Raw genomic sequence first — 26,823 nt, 5'->3', positions numbered from 1 at the left:
ATCACATGAAGGAGAAAAAATAGTTACTTACCTACAGTAGCTGTTGTTTTTCAAGATGTATTGTACACACATACGTTCCATGACCTTCCCGCCTTCCCTGGCAATTGGGGCAGTAATTTTACTAGTGGCGAGAAGCAAAAAAGAGGGACGTGACAGACACCGGACACACCCCTTTTAGGGCCTCAGCTCAATGCATGAGGAGAGCTGCGGCCCATCTGCCTCCTAATGGCACCGCTGGCTGTGGTATTCCAGTAACGTGAAAACCACTCAGATTTAAATACAAACAAGAACAAACTTTTATTCCAGGGATCTGATGGGCTCTCTAGGTGTCTCCATTATCCTCTCGGGGCTCCTCCTCCTCCTCCTCCCCTTCTCGGCTCCAATTCCTGATTTCTTAAAAGAGCCATGCCTCATAAGCAGACATTCCCAAATAGTACATCTCCTGCCTCCAAACCCTTTTGTTTTCATACAACCATACAATAACACATTATACAATATAAACCTCAAAATTCCAGTAATTCCTCTGTATGTTACACCACAAAGTCCTTCAGCCAACTTGGTGGCCCACAGGACCATAAAGGTCTATGCATCACCCTTGGGACACCCACAGCTAGCAGAGGTGGCAATGGAAGCAAAATTGGAGCCTCTTCCAGAACGGGCAAAACTTCTGTTGGGGAAGGCAGTACCACTTCAGCTGCTGATGGAGCAACGGGTGTTTCCAGACCTGTCTCACCTGTGATGGGCTCCCATCCTGAACTAAATTACTGATATGCCAATGGGATCCATTGTGCAATTCATATGTTACCACTCCCAGACGCCGTGTAACCTACATTGAAATTAAAAGCTGTCTCCCCAACTTGACCCCCCTGCGTGGCCTGCATACAGGTACCCATTACCCCACTGCCATGGTCTTCACCCTAGCCATCTGCTTGTCATCGGTACAACCTTTGTACCTTCTGTACATGCCTATGAACCTCCTGTGGACCTATATTCTTCGGATCCTTAAGAAAGGGGTGTAATAAGTCTAACGATAAGTATTACTCTCACCTCAGCAGGCTCTCTAGGGAACAGTCCATTAATACTGTAATACTGAGCAGAGAGTTTGCAGTATGGGCAAACCCTGGGACAGAGGGGCCTGAGGTGCGGTCTTCAATGTAAGTTTAAATCTCTCTACAGCTCTGTTAGCCTGAGGGTGGTATCTGGGAGTAAAACCATGCTTTTATCTGCCAGGAATTGGATGAAGCAAGCAGTAACAAACTGCCATCCATTGTTAGTAATTATTGTGCAGGGATAATCCCACCTAGAGAACCACTCCTCCAGCTGATTGCAGACTACTTGTGCTGTTATTAGGCTGCTATTGGCTACCTCTTGCCATTTGGAAAAAAGATCATAAGTTACTAACAGAAACCATTGATGCTATGGGGCAGGAGTTATTTCTCCACATATGTCTAGCTGTGTGGAATGCAGTGGCCCAGACAGTGATCCGGGGTACACTGGTTCGCTTGTAGGATTTACCACCAAGTATCACACATAACTAGGGCCTTACCAAATTCGCCATCCATTTTGGTCAATTTCATGGCCATAGAATTTTAAAAATTGTAAATTTCATGATTTCAGATATTAAAATCTGAAATTTCACAGTGTTGTAACTGTAGGGGTCCTGACCCCTACAGAACTTCTCTCTTTTTTACAACAACAAGATTTGACACCCACAGAGAAGAGTCAATTGCTTCTATAATGTCCTCCTTGAGCAATAGAGAAACCTCTGTGGCTACAGTGAGTTCTGCAGAATGTTGTATAATTGGGATGAACAGGGGAGTCACCCATGGACGAAGTCAGAGGTATGGCAACAGAGAGACCAGAGGAGACCTTATGAAGTACGTCTCTCCAATCATTCCCCACAAGGTGGATTTCTGTTTACTGTGTGTTTAATACTTTAAAGTCCAGTGCCTGGAACAGATCCAGCCTGAGAATGTTGGCTCCAGAACAGGCCACATAAAGTGGGAACATTCCTTTTTCTCATTGATGATACGTCACGGGGAAATCCACCATCCTCAACAAAGTGATTTTCACATTGCCATATCCTGGATAGCGTGGACTGTGCTGGCCACAAGGTGAAACAGGCGAAATATCTATAGTACGTGTGTGTAGTTTACTAGTGACACTCATGCTCCAGTGTCCACCAGCAGCAGTATCTCCACACCTGCTACATGGCAAGGGCAAATTTTAAAACTCTCTCAGGCCTGTGTAACCAAGTTGATCCCCTCAGGGATGGTATCTTCCTCCATCTCTTGGTCATCCATATAGGTGACGGCTGGGGCAGAGCGACACCATCTGGCAAAATGGTTACGTTTTCCACATCGGCAGCACATTTGTCCCTCAGCTGGACACTCCCGGAGCCCCTGACAGTGCCGGGCTCGGCAACATTTGCTGCAGCAAGGAGCCGTGTCAGCACTCTGCTCCTGCGTCCGCCAATGATTAGAGCGATTCCCCTCATTCACCCACACGGTTACCTGACCCTCTGTCAATATGCTGTACCAGGGTGGCTTCAGTGATGTATGGTGTGAATGAGGATCCTGAAGAAGAACCTGGAGAGGTCTGGGTCTGAGAAAGGGTCTAAGCATCTTGAGTTGCAAATACAAATTGACAGCCAATCTCCACCACCCTGTAGTGTCAGGGAATCTGGTCCATTAGGAGGCACTCCTGCAAATGTGGGGATGGAATCTTCTCCATAAATTGATCCTGAATCATCTGATCAGTTAGGGGTGCAAATTTGCACAGATCTGCCAGTTCCAGGAGGCTGGCTGCAAATTGCCGGACTGACTCCCCAGGGAGTTACCTTGCTGCTGAAACTTAATGCGTTCGACCATTGCATTGGTTATAGGTGAAAGTGGGCTGCTAGTGCCCTCTCACTGCCTCCTGATACAATATGTTGGTCTCCAGAGTGGAGAAAATCCAAAAGCCTTCAGCACCTGGAGTAGAAGTGCATGCTGGTGAGCTTCAGGCGCCACTTCCAGACCATCTGCCTTCAAGCATACATCTAATGCTGCAGTTCACCTGGTCCATGGCAAGCATGGGTCTCCTGGTAGCACCAGGAATGGGGTAGGTGTGGTCACAGAGACTGGGAATTGCCCAGTAGCCGGGGCCACCCCTGGGTCCCACATCTTGTTGCCAAGTTATTGGAATACCACAGTGAAGACTGCTCAGGTTTAAATGCAAACAAGAACTAACTTTTCTTCCAGGAGTCTTATGGGCAGCCCCTCTCTATGTTTCTTCAGGACCACCTGGGGCTCCTCATCCTCCAGGCTCCACTTCCTGGTTTCTTAAAGGAGCCACACCCCATAAGCAGCCATTCCCAACTACTACACTGGCGAAAGTCTCCAACTCAGGTGCATTGGGAGCACATACACCTGCCATGGATGTGTATGTGCACAACACATCTTGAAGAACAACAGTTACTGTAGGTAAGTAGCCATTTTTTCCTCCAGGTCCTGAATTTTATCCTCAGTGCCACATCTGTAGAACCCAAACCTCCAAATAAAACAGAAGGGGTTGATCTAGCACTAATCCTTGAGTGCAGGGTTTGCCTGGCCCTATTCTATCTTCTAAATGGAGTGGAGTATTAAAGCTTGTCTGATGGAGATATGTTACTCCTTTTTGTTTTTTTTTCCTTTTGAAGAGGGTATTAGGAATTAGCTCTATAAATAAGCTGTGAACAGGAGTGTTAGATTTGTCTGTTATCCAGATTGCCTTGGGAGAGAGAAAGTTTTGTGCACCGAACATGAGAAACTGTACAGCTGTTGGCTTGCGTATTGTTTACGTGTTGATGCTAGCCAATAATGCTCGTCTTGCCTCATCAAAAATGTACAGTCTTAAAAGTAATGGCATTCTAGTTCATAGAAATGAGAACTGCTGGAAAAGCTCCAAGACCCAGGCAGAGAATAGACAGAGCAGATAAATTGTAAATCGAGCGTAGGGATATTGCATATACCTTACCGGGATTCATTTTATACTAATGCTCAAATTGGAAGAGAAGTGATCCTAGGCCCCCCACAAGTGATGGTAAATTCCAAGTTATTTCATTTTTCATCCACTAATGTTCAGAAGCTGGGGAGTATCGTACCCACCCATCCCTCCTGAATTACCACTGATATGTACATGAATCCAGCCTCTTCTGGGCTATGTAGCTGTAACAGTGCTTCTTGTAATGAATCTCAGATGTCACCTGATTATTATTAGTTGCATCAGTCCTGCTAGATGTATGCCCTGTTTAGTCAGTCAGTGTTTACAAGCAGCCACCTTCTGCCAGAATAGTGCTAAACTAGACTTCAGTGGAGGTGCACTGATTTACTCTCTAGCTGAGAGTCCATCCTTCAGCATAAAACTCTGAGGCAAAATGAGTATTTAAAAGAGAAGCACTGTAACTGTTGTTTTCAAATAACTAAGTCATTCTGCTCTGACTGCAAGGCAGACATTTCCTGAGGAAATGCAATGTCTGGCGAACTATACAAAAGCTATGGAAAAAGGCATTGAAGCCAAGCATGCAGAAGCATAGAAAAGTGTCATAGAAGAGTTTTAACAGGGCCATGCATAGAATTATAGAGGTGTGTGCATCCCAGAGTAGGCCATGGAGATGGATTCTCTGGAACCCAGTTAGATTTATATTGGCCTCCTAGAAATTATGGCAGTAAGTGAGCAATTAAAAGTGGTTTGCACACACCCAGCAACTTTGTATAAATGGTAATTCATTAAAACAGGCCTTTATGAGGGACTTGCTCTTAGACAGCAGGAAGGTGGTTGGCCATTCCTCTACTGCTATTTTGAACTTCACAAGTGAAAATGGGACTCCCCAGGGTGAAACGTATGGGTGTAAAAAGGAACATGTCACAAATGAGTTAAATTGTTGAACACCAAGTAACTTTATCCTGCTAAAATTATAATCTAGAGAAAAAAATTCAGGTAGACCAAATTATGAATAAGCTTTTTATGATAAAAGTTTAAGGATGTGCTCCCGCATTGAGCACACAAAGGCTCTTACCATGGCTTAGGAGATACCATGCCTTACAGCCACATTCCCAAGCATCTGGCTCAAAATGTGTTGCTGGAGTCATAATGTAACAAGAGTAACTTTTAATTTTGTATTAATGCATGTTGGATGACTCTATAAAATGCATTATTGCAAAATTAAAAAGGCATTGAACTACACAAAATATATTAGAAGAAAAACCCTAGGAATTTGAAAACTTATATTTAAAGCTTTACATATAAGTATCTGATCCCATGTAGACTTTTGGGGCCAGATTCTTTGATTCAACATGGTCACCTTGTACACTCCCAGCAGAGAATTCACTCTATGTAGGGGGAATCTCCTCAGAGTATGCCAGATCAGAATGGTGACCTGTTGGGGGAGGAGGGGAAAGGGGAGAAAAAGCATAGCGGAGCTGAGGTCTTTCATGCCCAGTCCTATGCTGGCATAAAGAGAATTTATGACAGGCTGGACAGCCCTGAATCAGGGAGCCACAACTGGCACCTTCTGGCTGCCACTCTCAGCTCACATCATTAAGCTTCAAGTAGTAGATTCTACTACACCTACCTTTCTATTAGCAGGTTAAAAATGAAGTGAATGATGGTTCCTGCTCCAAACCGCTTTCCATAGGCAGAAAGTTCCACCTGTATCAGCAGTAGGTGATTAAGGCTGTGATCCTGCAAGTGGATCTGGGTGGGCAGATCTCAATACTCACATAGATCCAGTTGCAGGATCAGGGACTTCGTTCTCTGGATACAAACCTGATCATGTGATACTGATATCAGGCTTAGAACCAGCTTCCTCTCCCAATTATTTTCCTTTTACTAACTTCAAAGACTTATTTTCTTTCTCTCATATATGTGAATGTTCTGTGGGATTAGTTCTGGTCCTCAACAGCTGAAAAAGCTTGCCATGGATACAAACTAACCTATGCTGCGAAGGGTGGACATTGACTGTGCAATTATTTAACTTTCATTTCTAACAGAGCACTCTAATGACTTTTTGACAGCTCATGAGTAATAGTCAATGCTGTGAACATAGTACTCCTGAAGAGAGATTTCCCCAGCACTTAGCCCTCCCCTCAAGTAGGCTGGCCTCAGGAATGTGGATGCTGATTATGCTTGTTATTATAAACAATTTAGAAAGAGTTGAGTTCAACCACTCATTGCACAGAGTCCATAGAAACAATCCAGTGAGGCTGTGATCTGTCTTGCAGTCCAGGCAAGGAGAGAAAGCCAGCATGACTTTCCTCTTGCAGGATAAACTTCAGGAGATCCATAGTCAGGCTCCTTCTCCCAGCAAAGACTTCCATCACTTTACCATCACCAAACCAGAGGTAAAAAGTGTTCATTGACTTTCAATTAGCATTGTAAAAAAAATCAGCAGCTCATAATTGTGTTTCTCAAAATGTTACACTTTGTATTCAAAGCATATATAGCGTCACACAATGTTTCCAACCTTTTTTTGCTTCACAGTAATGTCAGAAGATGTTGTTTGTAGAATAAGTTTAGTCCTATAATTTGTATTGACTGATCTTTAATGCTTTGCTAAAGAAGATGCTTAAAACAAAGCGAATTTGAATTTCTTTTTCAAACTTGCAGTAAATTATCTGACATTCACTGTGCTGTTGGTAGTGATACTTTCACTCCCTGCTTTGTTAGTTTTGATAGTTCAATAGCAAACTAATATTCCATCATCATAGCAATACATGCAAAAAACTGTCTTAATATGACAGTAAGCTTGCAGAGTTAAAATCACTTATCCAAGAAATGAAAAAGCTAGGTTCCAGCAGCAGTGAAAACTTGGCTGGTTTTCACATGTTTTATGCCTTGTAGTATATGGATAATTTTTTCAAAAGCATCTATTACTTAGGAGTCTAAGTCCTAGTCTCAAAAGTGACTTATGCAGCACAGCTGAACTCTTATACAAAGTCAATAGGACTTCATCTTCTAAATGCCTAAGTCATTTTTCAAAGTGTAACTTAGGCACATTTGAAAATTTTACCCTATATTTTGAAAATGTCTAATCCAATGGTTCTCATCCTTTTCCATTCTGGGATGCCAGGCATACGCGCCGAGTTTCTCATGTGCCGGGAGGTGCTCCCCCTGGCTCCGCCCCAGGTCCTAACTGATCTCCATCCCTTCCCCCAGGGCCCCACCCCCACTCTGCCTCTTCCTGCCTCAGTTCTGCCTCTGCCCCGCCTCTTCCCGCTCCCTCCCCTGAGTGTGCCAGGCCCTCGCTCCTCCCCCCCGGCACCTCCTGCACGCCGCGGAACAGCTGAATTCAGCTGGTGGGAGGCGCTGAGGAGATAGGTAGGCACTGATATGGGGTTGCTGGTGGGTGCTTAGCACCCACCATTTTTTCCCCATGGGTGTCCTAGGTTCCTTTCCCTTTGTTTTCATGTATGGTATAAGAGTTGTGCTTAACAAATCTGTCATAATTGAGAAAAATAATGTTAATAAAGAGACAAACAAGTGCAAGACTGTATGTGATGTTGACTCAAGTTTTTTAGGCTAGCGAATTTATAACAGAGAAACAAAATCCTGTAGATAATTTCAGAGAGGCTGTGTGGTTTTGTTTTACACCAACTTACAAATGAGTGTGTTTAATTGATGCATACATCTACAGTTTTGTGACCCCCAAAAGCAGTATTGGAAGAGTGATATGCTGTACAATTGTTTTTGTAAGCACTGATAAAAAGCTTCTTTGTGATTCTAGTCCTAAATTTGTATCTTTTCTTAAAACATTACGAATGGGTTGTACAGTGTGAGATCAAAGTCCTCAGCCTCTGCATAGCTGTTTTTTGTTTGAATTTATTTTTGGCTAAATTTAATTGAATTTAGTCCCTGTATCCACACTCATTCTTCTTGGTGCTGGCTGTTGTAGGTGATCTGGAGGTCATGGAGGATTTCCTTTCAGCCTAATCAAGAAAAGATTTTCCCAAAGGAAGTGAGAAAACCCCACAGCGATATTTTGCTGAATGAACAGTTACACAGCAAGTATTGAGTTAGCAAACACAGAACAAACAGTATGACTAATGTTGTCTCTCTCCTCTGTGATATATATATGTCCTAATATCACTGCTGGTTTTGGGTTATATGCTGTCATAGTGTATGCACTCTCCATCCCCATTTTGGGGTGGGTCATGGGGGCACTGTGGTTACAGTCTACCAGATTATCCTCATGTTTAAGAGAGCATGGTTTACAGGTTAAAATCAATATGGCAGCTCTTGAGTTCGGTGCTGTGTGGCCTAATGGCCAGAAACAATATGGCTGCCCTCAGGCACAAGGCAGTATGGCCTAATGGCCACAATCAATATGGCTGCCCTCAGGGACAATGCAGTATGGCCTAATGGCCACAGTCAATATGGCTGCCCTTGGGATCAGGGCTGCAGGGCTTAATGGCTGCAGTCAGGGGCCACCACACAGGGGGGTGAAAGTTGGGGTAGGGGGACCTGGGCCCTCCCGGCTCCACCAGCTCCCAGTCCAGGGCCCTGTCAATGGCAAGTATGGTCACCACCCAGTCAGTGGGGCTCCTACCGCAACACTCTGACCTTCCTTGGGTGGGAAATACCAGTCACACCTCCTCTCTGGGCAACTTCCTACTGTGTCTCCTGGGGCCGGGGTCTGTACTCCATCAGGGTCTCCGAGCTCCTTGGTGCAGGTAGCTCCCCAGGATTCCAACTCTGGTTGGCCGGCCGTAGGCCACAAGTCTCCAGTCTGGTCCTCGAGATCACTGGTTCCTGCAGTCAGGTGCTGAAGTGATTCCTGGGCTGGAGCCGCCGCCGCCACCAAGTGTCCTCCCTCCTTGGCAGTCAGCCTAGAATGAGCTGGGCTGCTCCCTTTTATACTGAGCCATCAACTGGAGAATACCCAGAAGGGTCTGAGGGGCGGGACTTCCGCTGCCCATAATGTGGGGTTAACCCTTTCTTGTATAGTGCGGGGTATGCACACCCTGTCACATATACCCTTCTTTTTAGCTGGTTAAAAACTTTATCCTCAAATCCACAACTCATTCCTGAAATAATTTTATACTATTTCATAGATTCCAATCTATGGAATATCTATCATGTGTTTGTCTCTTCTCCCCCTCAACAATGTCCATTATATAGAAGATCCTTGGACATAATTTGCAGACCAGGATTTATCCTTCGTGCCCATGTAGAAGCAATACAATTATCTATATCAACAAATTAGGTTTTTCTCATAGTGAGACACTTGACAGTAACAAAGATAAAGTAGTGGTGTGCAATATAGTCACTGCATAGGACTATTTTCATTTATTTCAATCCCTTTTGGGATCAGTCAGTTATTTTAGAATTTTCTGTTTGTTTTTGTTACATGGTGATGGTTGTAATGAACAGGGCAATAAACATGTAACCCCATAAGGTACAGTAGCTATGGAGAAATCTATTAATCCTTGTAAGCGTCTTAAATACACATTGAAAACCCTTATGCCTTTTGTGACAAATGTGATACTTACATTTCAAAATGTTTTCTTCTGAGGTAGCTGGTGTTTATATAAGGAACTGACAAGCTTTCAGTATGCAATGGTCTACAGCATTTCTATTGCAGCATGGTGTTCTAAGACAAGGAAATGGCCTGTGTTCATTCTGCTGAAGAAAACTCTACATCTTCCATTTGACATGCCTGGGCCTTTATTATTCCACTTTTAAGTATTATAGAAGCTCGCCCTAGTGCTAAATTATCTTTCCTGGGTTGGTAGTTAATATTATTTTAGTGAATTATCTTTAATTGAAATTTTGCTGGGGGTAGAACAGTCAGTTCTGAAATAAATTATATTACTGTCAATAAAGGGAGTTTAGCATCTCTTATTAGCAACTGCGATTTCTTTACACCTTGCCCAAGTTGTAGCTACAATGCAGTAATCAGTCCTTGCCGATACCTCCCCATTTTGTATCACATGAGTTCTCTTCTAGGCCTTTTTAGTGGCAGCAGATAATCCCTTCTTCATCAGCAGTGGGGTGACTTCCATTTGGTTTTGACCAGTGAGAGTTGATTTGTCTTCAGTATCACTAGCTTTACATATGTATTTTACAAGTTCATTACACGTGTGTGACATTTTGGGGAACACCCGGGCAGGGGTTCTGTCACCACCTGACTTGTAACTTTGGGTGCCTTAATGCTATGGCTCTGAGTTCTGACACCAGTAGCCAGCCTACATGAATAAAGTGTCTCAGCCCTGGCTTCTAGCAGCCTAATTACTTCGTGCATGGTGACCTCAACAACCTGCTCCAGTTCAGAGTTCCCCAAATCCATCTCCCCAAGTTCTTCACTATCAGACACTTGGGCTTTTCTGCTCTGGCTTGTCGCTCCCAAAGGCGTGAAACCTGCCCCCAGTCATCAGTTCTCTTTGGAACACATTGGAAGCCCAGTTATCAGTCCTCTGTGGGGCTCAGTTTGCTCATCAGACACCTGTTTGGGGTAAAAATAAGCAAAATGTTTATTTAGTAGAAAAATCATAGTTCCAGTGATTGCCCATGTCCATTTCGCTGTAGGTGCATGTGTGCGCTTCAGTGCACAGTTGTCAAGAGAGGTTTTCCCTTAGCGGTACCTGGTGCGGGCGGCATGAGCACCTTCTGCTGCCTTGCGCACTGCACACCAGGCATAAAGGGTGGAGCCACCCACCCTGACCCCCTTCAGTTCCTTCCTACTGCTTGTGGTGGTTGTCGAAGCTTCCATCCTTGCCTCTGCAAATCTTTTTGTCTAGTGTATAAATAGTGCCGGTTTTAGAATCTATATAGTTAGTTCAGTTTAGTGTCATTTAAAAAAATGTTTTTGTGGCTCCAGTGCCCAGTCTGTGTACCTGCCCTGATTCTGGAGATATGCTGCACTCTTTGGGTTTCAAGCCCTGCCATTTTTGTGGTAAGGCAATGCTTAAAAGTGACCCTCACCCCACCTGCCCTAAGTGCTTGGGGAGGCTAACATAAGTGACAGATGTAGCATCTGTAAGGGCTTTAAGTCCTGCTCCAAGAAAAACAGGGCAGCCAGACTTAAATTAACCGGCACTCCAACCTCCATCCGAACCATATGTGTTAGTTAGTAGTGCACCTCCAGCATTACTGGTACTGAGAGGCAGATTGGTGTTGCTGGCATCATAAAATGGACTGGTACCAGGGTCATCAAGGGAGGCAAAGACATTGAGTTCATCTAAGGACTCGGGAGTGAGCTCAAAGAGGAGGCACTCTCCAGAGCATATCGCCAAGCAGGGGAGTTTGTTGATTCCAAAGTCTAGTATGGGCCTGTTGAGACCAACTTCTGAAGCACCATCATCGGGATCGCCTCATACCCCGGTACAGCAGAGCACTTTCCTGATACCATCTGATCCTGAGGCAACTGAGGCTGCAAGAGAGTTATTGAACCTCTCAGTAGCGCCATCACTGGCAGTTTAGGAGTCTTGCCCAGCACCAGCGCCCAAGGAACCAAAATTGGCGGCTTCACCTCCACACCATGCACGTCCAGCAGATTTGGCTGTTACTGTAGCAATGAAGATGGTACTGTCTAGTAAAAAGCTGCAGATGAGCTCTCCTGTTCCCCTTTCTTCAGAGTCTGAACCTGCCTCACCAGTATCGATGGGTACAGAACCATAATGCTCACAAGAAGAGGATTCTTCTTTGTCAGATTTTGAAGTGGGTTCCCATGTGTCCCAGTCTAGCCATTCTCACCATCAGGAGCATACTACTTGTCCACCTTGGTTTCAGCACAATATCAACGGGGGCATACCGAAGGGATCCTTGGGCCACACATAGTTGGGGATTGAGATCATCAGCCCTTTTAGAACCTGTGGAGGTTTCCCCCTCAATCAAGAGTGTCCTCACATCACCTTCAGCTGGCTCCAGGGTGAAAGTAAGGTGGTACGGGCTGGTAAGGCGTACCGGTAAAAGGTAGCTGCCAGTACCGGCCCAGACTGCTGACTTTAAAGCGCTGCTTTAATGTTGCTGCCCCGTTTGCACCCCCGATCAGCAGCCCTGCTGGGTCCCTACCCCATACCGGTAAGTTCTGCATTTTACTTTCAGCCCTGGCTGGCTCTGCCTACGGGCTGTCAGGAGCACTGAAGCTGCAAACACCTTGCGTCAGTACCAAGCCCAGCACTGATTAGGTTCAGGGCTCTTCTCACAGGCAAGCCTGAGAAGAATGGGAACGAGACCAGCCCCAGAACCAATGGCATCCTCTTCCTTATTCCCTGCTGAGGCAATTTTGGCAGACCCTATTTCTCTGACTCCTGATGATTTCAGGACACATCAGGAGTTGAAGATGATGACTTTGGCCCTGGACGTCCACCCAGAGGAGGCTTGTGGACATCTTGACATTGGTGGCCCTGGCTAGTGTAGCTCTGCCTATTAATGAGACTATTTTAGAGCCCAACTAGGTTCTTTGGCAGACCCCAGTTCCCCTGCTGCCTACTGAAAAAGGGTGGAGAGGAAGTAATATATCCCCTCTCAGGGGTTTCAACATCTATATTACATCCCCCGCGGGGCTCCCTGGTAGTTTTGGCAGCCAATGAAAGTGAGAGACAGGGACACCAGTAATCAACCCTGAAGAACCAAGAGGCCAAGAAGTTGGACTTACTTGCAAGGAAGCTTTATTCCACAGGTAGGTTACAACTTGGTATTACAAGTGGGAAAGTTTTGTTGTGGTGATACAATTTTTCATGTGGGATACAATTTTAAAGTTCAAGGACAAGCTCCCAGATGATGCAAAACAGGATTTCCACACATTTATCGAGGAGGGTAAGTTGGTTGCCAGAGCAGCTCTGCAGGCTGGTCTGGATGCAGCAGATTCTGCAGCTCATGGCATGGCCTCTGCCATCACTCTGAGACATTCGTCATGGTTACAATCTTCTGACCTCCCTCCAGAGGTTCAGCAAACAGTCCAGGACCTCCCATTAGAAGGGTAACAGTCCCAAACCGCCAAAAAGGTGGGACAAACCAGAACAAAATGGGTGGAGGGAGGAGAGAGAAACAACCCTGGTCTCAGTTGGAGTGGATACCAAAAGGAACAACCTCAGACCACACCCTACTACCGGAGGCAGCCCAAGGCCTCAACTAGACCCCAAGGAACACTCCAGACTCCTTATTGTCCCACCACAACGTTCTCCAGCAACCCACCTCGCCCCAGTGACCCATCAGCTGGACGATGTTTTAAATGTAATGAGCCGGGGCATGTAAAGGCCAACTGCCCCAAGAACCCCAACAGATTACAGTTAATTGCACCGGGGTCACACCAAAGGTCCTTAGGCCCAGATGCCTCCCAGATACCCTCAGAGCGGAGGGAAACTGTGAGTGTGAGTGGGAATAAGGTCACAGCATGGAGGGACACCGGAGCACAAGTGTCGGCTATCCATGCTTCCTTAGTGGACCCCAATTTAATTGACCCAGAGGTCCAAGTGATGATTTAACCCTTCAAGTCAAACTCTTTTGTCTTGCCTACAGCCAAGTTGCCAGTCCACTACAAGGGCTGGTCAGGAACGTGGACTTTTGCAGTCTATGATGATTATCCCATCCCCATGCTGTTGGGGGAAGACTTGGCCAATCATGTGAAGCTAGCCAAGAGAGTGGGAATGGTCACCCACAGCCAAGCTAAGCAAGCTGTCACACCTAGCTCTGTTCTGGAAACTTCTACCAGGACCCGGTCGGAGGAGATAAAACTGGACCCCATGCTAATGTCTGCAACAGCAATAGTGGATCCAGTCACAAAAACCCAGACAGAGCCAGTCCCAGAACTGGAACCGGTGGAACAACCAGCACCAGAACCATTTCCAACACTGAATCCAATACTTGCAACCCCAACACCAGAGGGCCGTACCGAACCTGCACCGGCAGCAGCAGACAACCTTACACAAGAGGCTCAGCTGAGGTCTGAACCCCAACATAGTGCACCAGCAAAAAGTGGTTCACAGTCAATGGAAACAGCCCCATCACCTGCATCGCTTCCAGAGGGACCAAGCCCAGGTCCACAATCCAATGAGGAACTGATGTCTCCAGCATCAAGGGAACAGTTCCAGACCGAACAGGAAGCAAATGAAAGCCTCCAGAGAGCTTAGACGGTGGCACAGAGCAACCCACCGCCTCTCAGCTCTTCTAATCAATCCAGGTTTGTTGTAAAAAGAGAACTTTTATACAAGGAAACGCTTTCTGGTGGACACCAGGAACACTGGCATCCTCAGAGACAGTTGGTAGATCCAGCTAAGTACCGGGTAAAGCTATTAAGCTTAGCCCCTGATCATCCTAGTGGCCATGCTGAGGTGAACAGAACCAAAAAACATTTGGGAAAGTCGTTCCACTGGGAGGAAATGGGCAAGAATGTTTCTACCTATGTCTGGACTTGTGAGGTGTGCCAAAGAGTTGGAAAACCCCAAGACCGGGTCAAAGCCCCTCTCCAGCCGCTCCCCATCATTGAGGTTCCATTTCAGCAAGTAGCTGTGGATATTCTGAGTCCTTTTCCGAAAAAGACACCCAGAGAAAAGCAGTACATACTGACTTTCATGGATTTTGCCACCCCTTACCATCATCAAACAAATGGCCTGGTGGAGAAGTTTAATGGAACTTTGGGGGCCATGATACATAAATTCGTAAATGAGCACTCCAGTGATTGGGACCTAGTGTTGCAGCAGTTGCTCTTTGCCTACAGAGCTGTACACATCCCAGTTTAGGGTTTTCACCATTTGAACTTGTATATGGCCGCGAGGTTAAGGGACCATTACAGTTGGTGAAGCAGCAATAGGAGGGGTTTACACCTTCTCCAGGAACTAACATTCTGGACTTTGTAACCAATCTACAAACCACCCTCCAAACCCCTTTAGCCCTTGCTAAAGAAAACCTAAAGGATGCTCAAAAGGAGCAAAAAGCCTGGTATGATAAACATGCCAGAGAGCATTCCTTCAAAGTAGGGGACCAGGTCATGGTCTTAAAGGCACTCCAGGCCCATAAAATGGAAGCGTCGTCGGAAAGGCCATTCATGGTCCAAGAGTGCTTGGGAGCTGTTAATTATCTCATAGCCTTCCCCACCTCCAACCAAAAGCCTAAGGTGTACTATATTAATTCTCTAAAGCCCTTTTATTCCAGAGAATTAATTTATTTCAGAGAACTGTTTGTCAGTTTACAGCCCAGGGAGAAGATGATGCTAAGTGGCCTGAAGGTGTCTACTACGAAGGAAAAATGATGGTGGCATGGAAGAGGTGAACCTCTCCATGACCCTTGGGCGTATGCAGCGACAGCTGATCAAGGAGCTGTGCACTAGCTATGTGCCGACGTTCTCAGCCACACCAGGACTGACTGAACGGGCATACCACTCCATTGACATAGGTAATGCTCACCCAAATAGAGCCCAACCTTACCGGGTGTCTCCTCAAGATAAAACTGCTATAGAACGGGAGATCCAGGATATGCTACAGATGGGTGTAATCCGCCCCTCCCGCAAGGCATGGGCATCTCCAGTGGTTCTAGTTCCCAAACCAGATGGGGAGATACGTTTTTGCATGGACTACCGTAAGCTAAATGCTGTAACTCACCCAGACAACTATCCAATGCCACGCACAGATGAACTATTGAAGAAACTGGGATGGGCCCAGTTCATCTCTACCTGGACTTAACCAAGGGGTACTGGCAGGTACCGCTAGATGAATCTGCCAAGGAAAGGTCAGCCTTCATCACATGTCGGGCTGTATGAATTTAATGTGCTCCCTTTCGGGCTGCGGAATGCACCCGCCACCTTTCAAAAACTTGTAGATGGTCTCCTAGCGGGATTGGGAGAATATGCAGTCGCCTACCTTGACGATGTGGCCATATTTTCGAATTCCTGGGCAGAACACCTGGAACAACTACAAAAAGTCTTCGAGCGCATAAGGGAGGCAGGACTAACTGTTAAGGCTAAAAAGTGTCAAATAGGCCTAAACAGAGTGACCTACCTTGGACACCAAGTGAGTCAAGGAACGATCAACCCCCTACAGGCCAAAGTGGATGCTATCCAAAAGTGGCCTGTCCCAAAGTCAAAGAAACAGGTCCAATCCTTCTTAGGCTTGGCTGGATATTACAGGCGATTTGTACCGCAATACAGCCAAATCGCCGCCCCACTGACAGACCTAACCAAAAAGAAACAGCCAAATGCTGTTCAGTGGACTGAAGAGTGTCAGAAGGCCTTTAACCAGCTTAAAGCAACTCTTATGTCTGACCCTGTGCTAAGGGCCCCAGACTTTGACAAACCGTTCCTAGTAACCACAGATGTGTCCGAGCGTGGTGTGGGAGCATGTGTCTTATTAACTCTGTTTTCTCCTAGAGCTCCAGAAAGAAATCACAGCCAGTGTTTCACCCTATCTGTGATTTGGGGGGCATGTCATAAATATAAAGGAAAGGGTAACCACCTTTCTGTATACAGTGCTATAAAATCCCTCCTGGCCAGAGGCAAGACCCTTTCACCTGTAAAGGGTTAAGAAGCTAAGGTAACCCCGCTGGCACCTGACCCAAAATGACCAATGAGGGGACAAGATACTTTCAAATCTGGAGAGTGGGCGGGAACAAAGGGTTCAGTCTATCTGTGTGATGCTTTTGCTGGGAACAAAAAATTAATCAGGTTCTTAAAAGAAGAATTTTAATTAAAAAAAAATGTAAAAGAATCATCTCTGTAAAATCAGGATGGTAAATACCTTACAGGGTAATCAGATTCAAAACATAGAGAATCCTTCTAGGCAAAACCTTAAGTTACAAAAAGACACAAAAACGGGAATATACATTCCCTCCAGCACAGCTTATTTTACCAGCCATTAAACAAAAGAAAATCTAACACATTTTCTAGCTAGATTACTTACTAACTTAACAGGAGTTGGAAGGCTTGTGTTTCTGATTTGTTCCCAGCAAAATCATCACACAGACAGAGAGAACACTTTGTCCCTCCCCCCCTCCAGATTTGAAAGTATCTTGTCCCCTCATTGGTCATTTTGGGTCAGGTGCCAGCAAGGTTACTTTAGCTTCTTAACCCTTTACAGGTGTAAGGGTCTTGCCTCTGGCCAGAAGGGATTTTATAGCACTGTATACAGAAAGGTGGTTACCCTTCCCTTTATATTTATGACAACACTGCATAGTCTCCAGGACTCTAGAGCAACCCTAGAGTCCCTGGGCATTTACATCCCAGCAGTAAAGCAGAAGGCCTTCTGTCTTCACCAGTCCCAGGGATTTCAGGGGTTTGCCCCTCAAGCTCAGCAGCTGCCAAGGAAGAAGAGCAGAGGTTACAAAAGACACCCACCAGCATCCTCTGCCCCTGCAGCTTCTGGTTCATCAAGGCATCCTCCTCCAATACCTCATTTTGATGAGCTGGCCAGGAACAGACTGCCAGTTCTTAGAATGCCATCTTTTTCTTCCCTGATTTTTGCAAACCACCTGTCCCACTTCCATAGTGCTTGGGCCCACATCACAAGAGATCAGTAGGTTCTAAGCATGGTGGAAGTGGGATATACACTCCAATTTATTTCTAACCCCACCCTCCCATCCCATTTCCCTGTCCCTCTTCAGTGACCTGTCTCATGAGACTGTGTTGCTGCAAGAAATACAGTCACTTCCCCTTGTAGGAGCTATAGAGGTCCCTTCATTGTTCAGGGGGAAGGGGTTTTACTCCTAAAATTTCTTGATCCCAAAAGCAAAAGGGGGGTTTCAGGCCTATTTTAGATCTAAGGGAGTTAAACAAGTTTATGGGGGAGAAATTCAGGTGGGTTGGGGAGAAGATCCACAGACCCCAAAACAGACCAGAACATTGAGCTGCAGTGCAGCTCCCTATGGTCACTTCTCCAGTCCGTGGGCTAGAGCGGTGGCTGCAGCTCTTCTTTCCCATTTGCATGTGGGGTTGAGGCTACTGGATCAATATAAATAGGGATCCTGTGGCCCCCTTCCCAGGCTAGTCCCTGTAATAACTTGCCATCCCAGTCTGTGTGCGACTGTGCAGAGACTTCTGTGGTACAGACAGCCTCTTTTATTCTCCCTTTTGTTACAGCTGCCCTCCCCACCACACATCCATGAGTTGAAGAAGGTGAGCGTGAGTTATCTCCCCCCTTGCCCCATGCAGACTATCAGCAAATCATATTGCTTCCTCCCTCCATAACATCTCTAAAAACTGCCCCCTCTCTTTCATCCCCTACTGTTAATTGTAACCCTTTTTCTGCTAGATCACAGTCTCTTTCCTCCTAACACGAGGGTGTACACATGCTCCTAGTGCTGGATCCTACGTCTAATTACAGTGTCTCACTGGGGACCTTGCATTTATGAACATGCCTTAAAATTACTCATTTCCAGAGAGCTGTTTACCTGCAGTTTATTTAGTATCTATTCTTTTCTTTTCTTCTTTTTACACAGAGCAAGTGCAGAATATCTTTGGTAACAAGATGCTGGAATACACGCTGAATTTGTGTCAGGGATGTTATGATTTCCTAGCTCGCATGCCTGATAACCTGATTCTGCACATCCTGTCATTTCTTAACACAGATGACATCAGACAGCTGTCAAAAACTTGCAAGAAGCTTCAGCAGGTAATTGTATAACTACTCACGTATTACTACTGATGTTGCCATGAATTTGAAACAAACAGGGTCTTAAGGTTATGAAGGCTGCAGCTTTACATTATCATTTTATGACACAGGGGCACTGTGATCCGTGGATCCATCACCACTGATTTCTGTGGTAACTAGAGATGGAACTAAGTAGGAGAATGCAGATCTGGATTTTGAACACTTTAGGGGGATCAGGATCTCCCCTCTCTAGTGGGAATTAGAATCTTGCTATGGACACAAATAGTCTAAAACCGTATTCTGCTTGGCCAATTGAACCTTTACGATGTCACAGCCATGCCTCCGAACACAAGAGCTGACGACTTGAATCCTAATCATCAAAAAGAAAATTCCTACAATTGTGATTTTAAACATACGGACTTGGGGGTGGGGGAAGGAAAAGGTGAAAACTGCTAGCTCTTTCTATTTCTTTTCTACCCTCATCTAATATAATGTGATTTATACCTGAACCCCTTTGAGGAAGCTTGACAACAGCAAAGGTAAGGTTTATTCCCCTCACTGTTTCACAGAACCCATTCTTCATTTCCCTTTCCCTCTGCATTTTCACCTCTCCCTCTCTCTCTCCCCTGGTGCATCCTGGGAATCGTAGTACCTGAACTCAAAGCTACTAGAACCACCTGGGAACAAACTTACAAACACAAACTGTGGTAGCTGTTGGCACCTAGCTTGATACAACAATGGGCTAAGAGTTTCACTTTTAAAACGTAGCTGCATTCTCTCCCTGTACCTTTCCTACCAACCCTTTCTCCTGTCTGTCTTTGTTTTTTCCACCTCTCATAAGCTCTTTAGCAAATAAATGGGGAGCCTTAAACGAGTTCGCCACTCAGGTTATTAACTTAAACTTTATCATGAAAGCTGCCTAGCCAAGCTGGAGAGCAGCAATTGGACTGATAGGAGAAGTTATGGTTTCTTTTGAAGTTCTGCTATGGGAAGCATGGGACAGGATCTCTATGTGTAGTAGAAATCTATTTCATGCTACAGAAATCTTTGGAAGTCAATTATCCAGAGGCAGTTCCAACACACTGCCAGAACTGAATGCTTGCTAGCTGGTCAAAGGGTCAAGATGTTTCAGTTCTTTTCCTATAGTATCTCAACGGACCTGCACTTTGGACATCTAACACTTGGCCTGGGATTTACTAGTTATATACACTGTACCTTTGTGTAGAAGTTAGCAGGACATCCTACTTTCTCAAACAAATCAAGGGCTGTTGACAGGGCATACGTAGGCCAAATAATGTAATATCCCTTTCCTTTATCTAGATCCTCCTCACCCAGACAAGCCACCATAGCTAAGCAGCATGCCACAATACCTGCTAAAATACAATCTCTTTCTTCCCAGCTTGTAGGAGAAATAGCTGATTAGTTTAGTTGTGTATGTGTATGCATAAAGAATTTATGGAGAGAAAACTAAGCAGAAGAGACACATTCTGCAGTTAGTTGTGAATATAGTAAATCTAGTACGATTCATGATCATTCCTACCTCTGCTGATGGCGAGTTCCATAGCCTAGGTCCTGTGTCTGTGAAGCTCTGTCTCCTCCACTAATCAGCCTCGCTGTCCTGAAAGATAGTGGTATGGGAGGGAGAGGTATCTAGGGCCAGTCCTAAGACCTTTAGTTGCACTCTATAGTCAATGGGGAGCCAGTGCAGAGAGTAGAACACCAAGGTCGCGTGTTGGCAGCAATCTGTGTTGTTAAGCAGATGGCAGGCTGCGTGTTACTTCTTCTCAATCCCTGTCAGTTTACTTCTCTCTTTAGTCATTGGCTCTTTCATCTAAAATTATCAACTGCATTAACCAATGTATGAGAGAAGTTACAACACACAAACAACATTTACTATTCCGGTGCAGCTCTGGCTTTGACACTGGGTAGCAGAAGAATAAAGTAAGCTATAGCTCTCAAATATGAAGCACGAAACCTTCTTCTAATACTACAGCTTGCACTTCATCTTTGTGGCAGCATCCAGACATATTCAGGAATCAAATTACCAGTAATGTTTTCGTTTTTGCAATGAATATTTTACAGTACCCGGAGCAAGCCCAGTGAACACAGTGCCTTTGTTTAATGTGCATCATTTAGTCCTAATAATCATCATGTCTCACATTAGTGATTTTAATTACTGAGAGATCAAGTCATTCAAACAGAACATGTTCAAAGGAGAAGGCAGTGGGCCTGCTTGTGCTCTCAGTTACAAGCGTTTTGCAGAAATGTTATTTCATTGACTTCAGTCTGAATTACTCTGGATTACGACAGGGAGAGAGGAGAATCAGACCTAGGTGACCCAGATTTTCAAGTGTCCATTTAAGATGTAATCAGCCTGTTTGTTAGAACTGGGTGCATGGGGGCCATCTGGCAGGCATGAGACCCTCCCCCACATCAGTGAATGGCCCTCTGTGCTGGTGCTTTTTTTTACAAGGCTTCAAGCTGAATGTCAGCTCTGTGCACACCCACATAGGGACCCCCAGCAAAGGGGGGGAGTTGGGGCATTGTGGGTGGGAGGAGGCATGACCAGACATCCCTGTGGCCTGCTGATTTTTCTGCTACCACAAGGCCCATAAGGACTATGGAAATGGGAGGTACAAATATGAATAATCCTCAGGCCTGCCCTAGTCTGTGCCGGGGCCAAGACAGCACCAACCAGCTCCCAAATAGGGAAGGCATAAGCTACATCTTCTCAGTCCCCACGCTGGCCCTGGCCCAGGGGCATTTCCCCTTCCTTTGAGTACATTTTGTAGAATAAGATGTTGTGGGGAGCAAGGGCTCCCTCAGCCCCCTCCAGATCCCACTGTCCATCATTTATACTGTCTCCCACCCCCAGTTAATAACACATGAGAGGTATCTGAGTCATACAAATAAGCAAAAGTAAGATCCTCTCCTCTCCCTTTCCCTTAGGAGAGAGGGCACGCTGGGTGACACCAGCAAGGCAGAGGTGGCCTGTCTCTCAGGTGGTCTTTCTGGACTCAGCTCTATGTGCTTGGTCTATCAGGATCTATTGCCCGTTAGTGGGGCTATCTTCAGCCCCTCCTCTTGGGACATACTGCTTTATAGCTGGCCTGTGCAGCTTCGGGAGCAGTGCAGCCTGTGACTGTCCTTGTTATCAGCAGTCTCCAAAGCTAAGCAGCCTTCTCCCTGTGGCAGGTTTTCCCTTTTAAGCTTCTCCCCTTCAGGCAGAATAAGTCTTGCAGGTGTGCCTCATTAGGGCTGAAGAGGCCCAGAAGAGCTCGTTAGTCTCCTCTCCCCTAGAGCAAGGGCATGTCCCTTCACAGATGTAAATAATTAAATGTAATAAAACTGGCATAAGTGGCAATTGCACCTTTTGGCATTCAGCAGATCTGCAAACCAGAAACATACACACCAAGGAGATGAAGGTATAGGGAACTGTAGGAACAGGAACTAACAGGGGATGCAAGATAAAACGGCTTCTCACGACAAGTTTAAACTTACGTCCACCACGTCACTCCCACAGGACAAATTCAGCTCTAGGATAAGCAAGTTCATCTTCTACTGATAGCATGATTTTGCTCTCACCCTGTTTGACTGAGGAATTCCATTTACTTCAGTGGAGTTACTCTTGTTTCATCAGGATGGGAGATCAGAACCAGGCCCACTGGCTTCAATAGGTGTTGCAGTCACTTATGCCAGGGTTTGGTATGCACAGAATACCAAATCAGTGCAAATTCATTTGTTCTGCACACCCAGTGTCCCACATTGTCCCCTTTAGAGCCGCACACAGAACACGGGTGGAAGGAGGGTCAGTTGCCTCCTCTGGTCCCTGTGGAGGCCTCTGCCTGGGGTCTGGAACCTGCATGGGGAATGGAAACGGGATAGGCTGCGGGGAGAACACACATCAGCCCCCTTAGAGCCAAAGGCAAATTCCCTGGAGAAGACAATACAGGCTGTATTTTCTGCAGAGCCTTCTCCCAGTGGTTGCCCAAAGCAGCCAGCCATTGGACTGTGCTGCCAGGGTCTGGAGCCGGTGCAGCAGCATAGGCCTCTGCACGAATGGCCTGACCTCCTCCTACTTATCCCCCAGGGTTAGAAGTGGGCCCAAATGCCTTTCCCATGGTGGGGCCAAGCTCCTGTCTTCCCTCCCCCATAGGATGATGTAGCAGAGAAGAGGGGATCACTGCAAGGGGATCCTCATGGAGGTTTCCTTCCTGGGCCTCCCTCCTACAGATTTATCTTTGGGAGGGGGTTGACCTGGGACACTGAACCAAATTACATTACTTCGTTGCTTATGTTCATTTTCTCACCAACTTATACCATCATTTAAATCACCACTGAAATTAGTCCCCGGTCTTGTTGTGAAATATTTTGCCAAACAAGGGTATTATTTAGCTTGACATGTTGAAAAAGGTAGAAGAATTTGTATTGATATTAGCAGTCAAATCTCTTCTATACTTGTGCCACTTTTAACCAAAGTCCCTCCCCCCCCACTGGCGTAAGTAAACAAACAAACAAAAACAACTAACCACCCACTATCCCCCACGCCCTCCTCCCCCCAAAAACCCAACTAGCTGTGAGGCGTCAGATTCTGAGGTCATTACACTACTTTAAATCTGGAGTAACTCCTGTGACTTGAGATTTACACCAGTATGTTCTAAAATGAGATCAGACTATGGCCTAATGAAGTGTATACTGTGTAATAACCACTGCAAATATTCATTTTAGTTATGTAGCCGTGAAGAACTATGGGAAAGAGTTAGATGGCTACAAGATAAACACACTAATGAGCTGAAGATTATGAGGTTCCCAGTTTACAAGAAGCTAACATACTTCAATCAAAAGCCCAGTTATGAGAAGCAGATGCAGAGAAGACAGACCACATTCTTTTAAATGTGATTGGCAATTATCAGACTAGACTGTCAGACCACGCATCTTTTTTAATATTATGTTGCTATTGTGTTTAAAACCCTATTGTGGAGATAAAGAGAATTATAATAACTAAATATGAATTTTCTCTAGACGTGTAAGAGATCACAGAGCTTTCCTTTCATAAGTTAAAACTGAAAGGGTACCATTAATTTGAAAACCCCATTCCTATCTAAATTTTTTTTTAAATCTTTATTACAAATACTTCATCAGAAAAAGATTAGTGATTTTTATACCTTTCTCTTTTTGTGTGTGTTTTCTTTGTGCACGTAACATCATTTTTGTGTATAGTCAATTTCACTGTTTTGTTGATGATTCACAGCTCTATTGGGACACTACTTAGCCAAATCTGAAAGCGAACCCTGGTGTAGCTCAGACACCTGCCTAAAGGAGTCTTTGAAAAAAATAAAGACATGACGGAATGACTTACAGCAATTTATTTTATTATGCAGAAAACTTAGGGTGTGCTATTTAAAGGGGGCTGTATCAGAAAACTGAGTTGTTGAAGTTGCCAGTGTGAAGTTTTTGAAATTTAGTCAGTGTGCATTTAAAAATGCTTCAGGCCATGAACAGATTTTACTTAATGATCCTTTGCAGTCCACTTCATTCTGCCTTACAAAAAGTAGCTCCTAAGATGCACATATTCTTATTGCGGTTCACTACATACAGAAGGACTTACCCACTATAAAATATTGATGACTTGACCCACAAGTAATGTCTTCAGTGCAGAAAGGGTGCAACAGACAGAGACGGCTGTTGGTCATTAAAATGCTGAAAGTTCTTATTAAACACAGAGTATAACCTCTTGCAGCCTAACTGAATATTGAACTAAATTCAGCTGTGGGGTCAGTGGATGCAATACCATTGTCGTCAATGAAATTGCAAGATTGAGTCTGGGTTGTTGTGCAAAGCGAGTTAATATGGTAGAAATCAAAATTTTCACACCATTTGTACTCTGCATGAAGGCTGGCTGCACATCTGCATTTATTTGTGTGCTACCAGATTGCCTCATTCGGGGAAGTGCAGCAGGTTGCTAGGCAGACGAACACTCATTTTCAGCCTAAGTCAGCTGGTGTTGTATGAGCTCACTGCTGTTGCTTGGCAACAGGCAAGCAGCTGTTCTTTCTGGCCAGTGTGAGTAGGGGCAGAGGCAAGTTCAGCCAGCAGAGTCTTTGCATAGCAATGGGAATGCTCCTGAAGATTTTAACAAGGGCCTACCAGGGGAAAAAATAGTAATAATAAACCTTGGGGAGCTTATGCTTAAGAGAGGAGTTGATCAAGGACTGGGAAACTTATTTCATTTATTCTGCCATCTAAAGAAAAGCAGTTGCTCACAAATATAACCAAGTGGGGAGGCTAAATTTCTCAGAAAAAAATTAAGTCCATTTACTGTAGATATGTAGATTAAAAAATAAACAGAGCATATTGACACTGTACGAGCGTGCTCCTCTTGTGTCCTTTGAACAAAGGTGGAGGTGGGACAGGGGATGAAACCTTTTCAGAAAACCTTGGGCTGTCCTTCCTCGTGAACATCTTTTGAAAATATCTGTGATTTTGGTGCAATCTGTTTCATTCCAATGCAAAAACCCTGGCGCCACAAAGCAGGCAGATCTGGACAGCTGATAGTTCCCCTGGTGTGACAGAGCTCTCAGCTGGCACAGAACTGGTGTGGCCAGCCCCCAAACCACCTTCTCCATTTAGCCCTAGCACTTGACATGTGTCATGGGTAGGGAAGGGTTGTGGCTGATATGCTCAGTTGTCCTATGGCCACTTAGGGACTGTGCCCATCTTGTAGAAGTTAGAGCAGCTCCCGGCCTACACTGTGGGGGGCATGACTGCAGAGCCACCTTGAGACTCAAGAAGCTTGGTACAACAGAGCATGTGAGACATGTTCTTAAAGTATTTATCTGAGTTGCAGGGCTAGTTACAGCACTGCCAACACTTGCAATTTTATTATTGAGGCTTGTGCTATTTGGTGTCTTTTTAAGCCTCAGCTCATGGAGTAAAGGGATTACTTGAGCATCTCAACTTTTATTTAAAACAAAACAACAGTTTTTGACCCCTGTTGGCTGCAGAGAAAAGTTTGAAAGCATGCCCAGTGTATACCTTAGACGCTCAGAACCCAGGAGTCAAATAAAAAGAACTCCAAGTTTGTAATATTAAAAAAAAAAATCATTGGCCTAAAAGTTATCTCATGATTTGGGGGGGAGGGAGGCAACTCCTGACTGTGAATACTTGGGGCTGGCAATACTGAAGTTATCTCTGGGATCGCAGTATCGATACATGGGACAGACTCTATCAGAAGCAGATAACTCATCCCTTCAGCCCATCACTGAAAGCTCAGCTCACTCCCCGCCCAGGCTTTCTTTAAGTCAAGCAGGAAACTGCTCTCTTGTCAGCCTGGAAATAATTGTTATAGGTCTTCCCTGTGACCTCTCACAGCTGCTGGCCTTTACCAGGCCCCCCTCAGTTTGCCAGAGGTTGGTCCTAGCTGGTGTTGCCAGAATCTGAGACCTCTTGGAAAATGGACAGTGGGACTGGATAGACCCTGGGGTGCTTGCCCATGCTTGACGTTGCCTCTCTTCATGTCCTCTGTCATATGTTCTAGGAGGTGGAAGACCATCCAGTCCTCTATCTTTATTGCATACTTCAAACATGTCCTGCAGGCAGGTGCTCCTACCTGCACCTATCCCTTGATCCTCTAGAGCTTGACACCAGGACCCTGCCATCCAGCTGGTCCACTTCCAAGCCATGCCCAGTGAACATCTCATTGTGCTCCTGCTCCACCCTGTGTACTTCTTTGCCCTCAGTCTCAACCTGACACCAAGTGGAGGGATATCCATGCAACTAAAGAGGACACGGATCCTGGTGGGCTAGCCTTTATTCAACTCTAGTCCCACATCCTACTGCAAATATAAGATGGTGGTTCCTGAATGGACCCATGAGCACAGGCTAGCACCTATCATGGACACCCCTCAATGCCTGCCCCTTTTGTGGTGAGAGGGATACCCTATCTCCAGTGTGCCAGGTTGCAGTCCCTCTTCTGGTTCCTTCAGAACCTTCTGCTGAGATTCTGGATGAAGTTCTCTCCACATATATTCCTGTATACACACCCCATTTGTGGTCCCACAAAGCACGGATCTTTCTGGTCAACCTCCTCCTGGCACTAGTCATTGATAAGTCCAGGAGCAGGAAGCCTGACAGGGAGGTCCTCTATGCATGAGAACTTTTTCTGTCTCCTTGTCACTGGACACATCCAGGCAGAGTTCCTCTAGGCTTCGTCCACTAACTCCTTGGGCTCCTTTGCTGACCAGTAGGTGTGTCCAGGGCCCCCTCCTTGGTGTCCCCACCCTGGTTT

The 26,823-nt window shown here is 45.5% G+C and overlaps 1 protein-coding gene across 1 annotated transcript; it reads left to right on the top strand.

Moving 5' to 3' along the window:
- Nucleotides 1-6,266: 6,266 nt before the first annotated feature.
- LOC102943870 (F-box only protein 36-like) lies at nucleotides 6,267-23,429 on the top strand. Its single transcript, XM_043546197.1, has 5 exons — nucleotides 6,267-6,362; nucleotides 7,913-7,975; nucleotides 12,720-12,777; nucleotides 18,325-18,557; nucleotides 23,265-23,429. The coding sequence occupies exons 1-5, from the start codon at nucleotides 6,267-6,269 to the stop codon at nucleotides 23,427-23,429; spliced, it is 615 nt and encodes a 204-aa protein (XP_043402132.1).
- Nucleotides 23,430-26,823: the final 3,394 nt, after the last annotated feature.

The sequence above is a fragment of the Chelonia mydas genome, chromosome 1 (genome assembly GCF_015237465.2).
Source record: "Chelonia mydas isolate rCheMyd1 chromosome 1, rCheMyd1.pri.v2, whole genome shotgun sequence".
In the NCBI taxonomy this organism is placed as follows: Eukaryota; Metazoa; Chordata; order Testudines; family Cheloniidae; genus Chelonia; species Chelonia mydas.
The sequence above is the reverse complement of the archived record's forward strand: the minus strand, read 5'-3'. Positions and strand labels throughout refer to the sequence as shown.

Excerpts from the sequence above, each read along its gene's own strand:
- LOC102943870 (XM_043546197.1), top strand. The coding sequence starts at position 6,267 with ATGACTTTCCTCTTGCAGGATAAACTTCAGGAGATCCATAGTCAGGCT. Across the intron at positions 6,363-7,912 it reads TTACCATCACCAAACCAGAG|GTGATCTGGAGGTCATGGAG; the intron begins GTAAAAAGTGTT and ends TGGCTGTTGTAG. Across the intron at positions 12,778-18,324 it reads CCACACATTTATCGAGGAGG|AGAGCTGTTTACCTGCAGTT; the intron begins GTAAGTTGGTTG and ends ACTCATTTCCAG.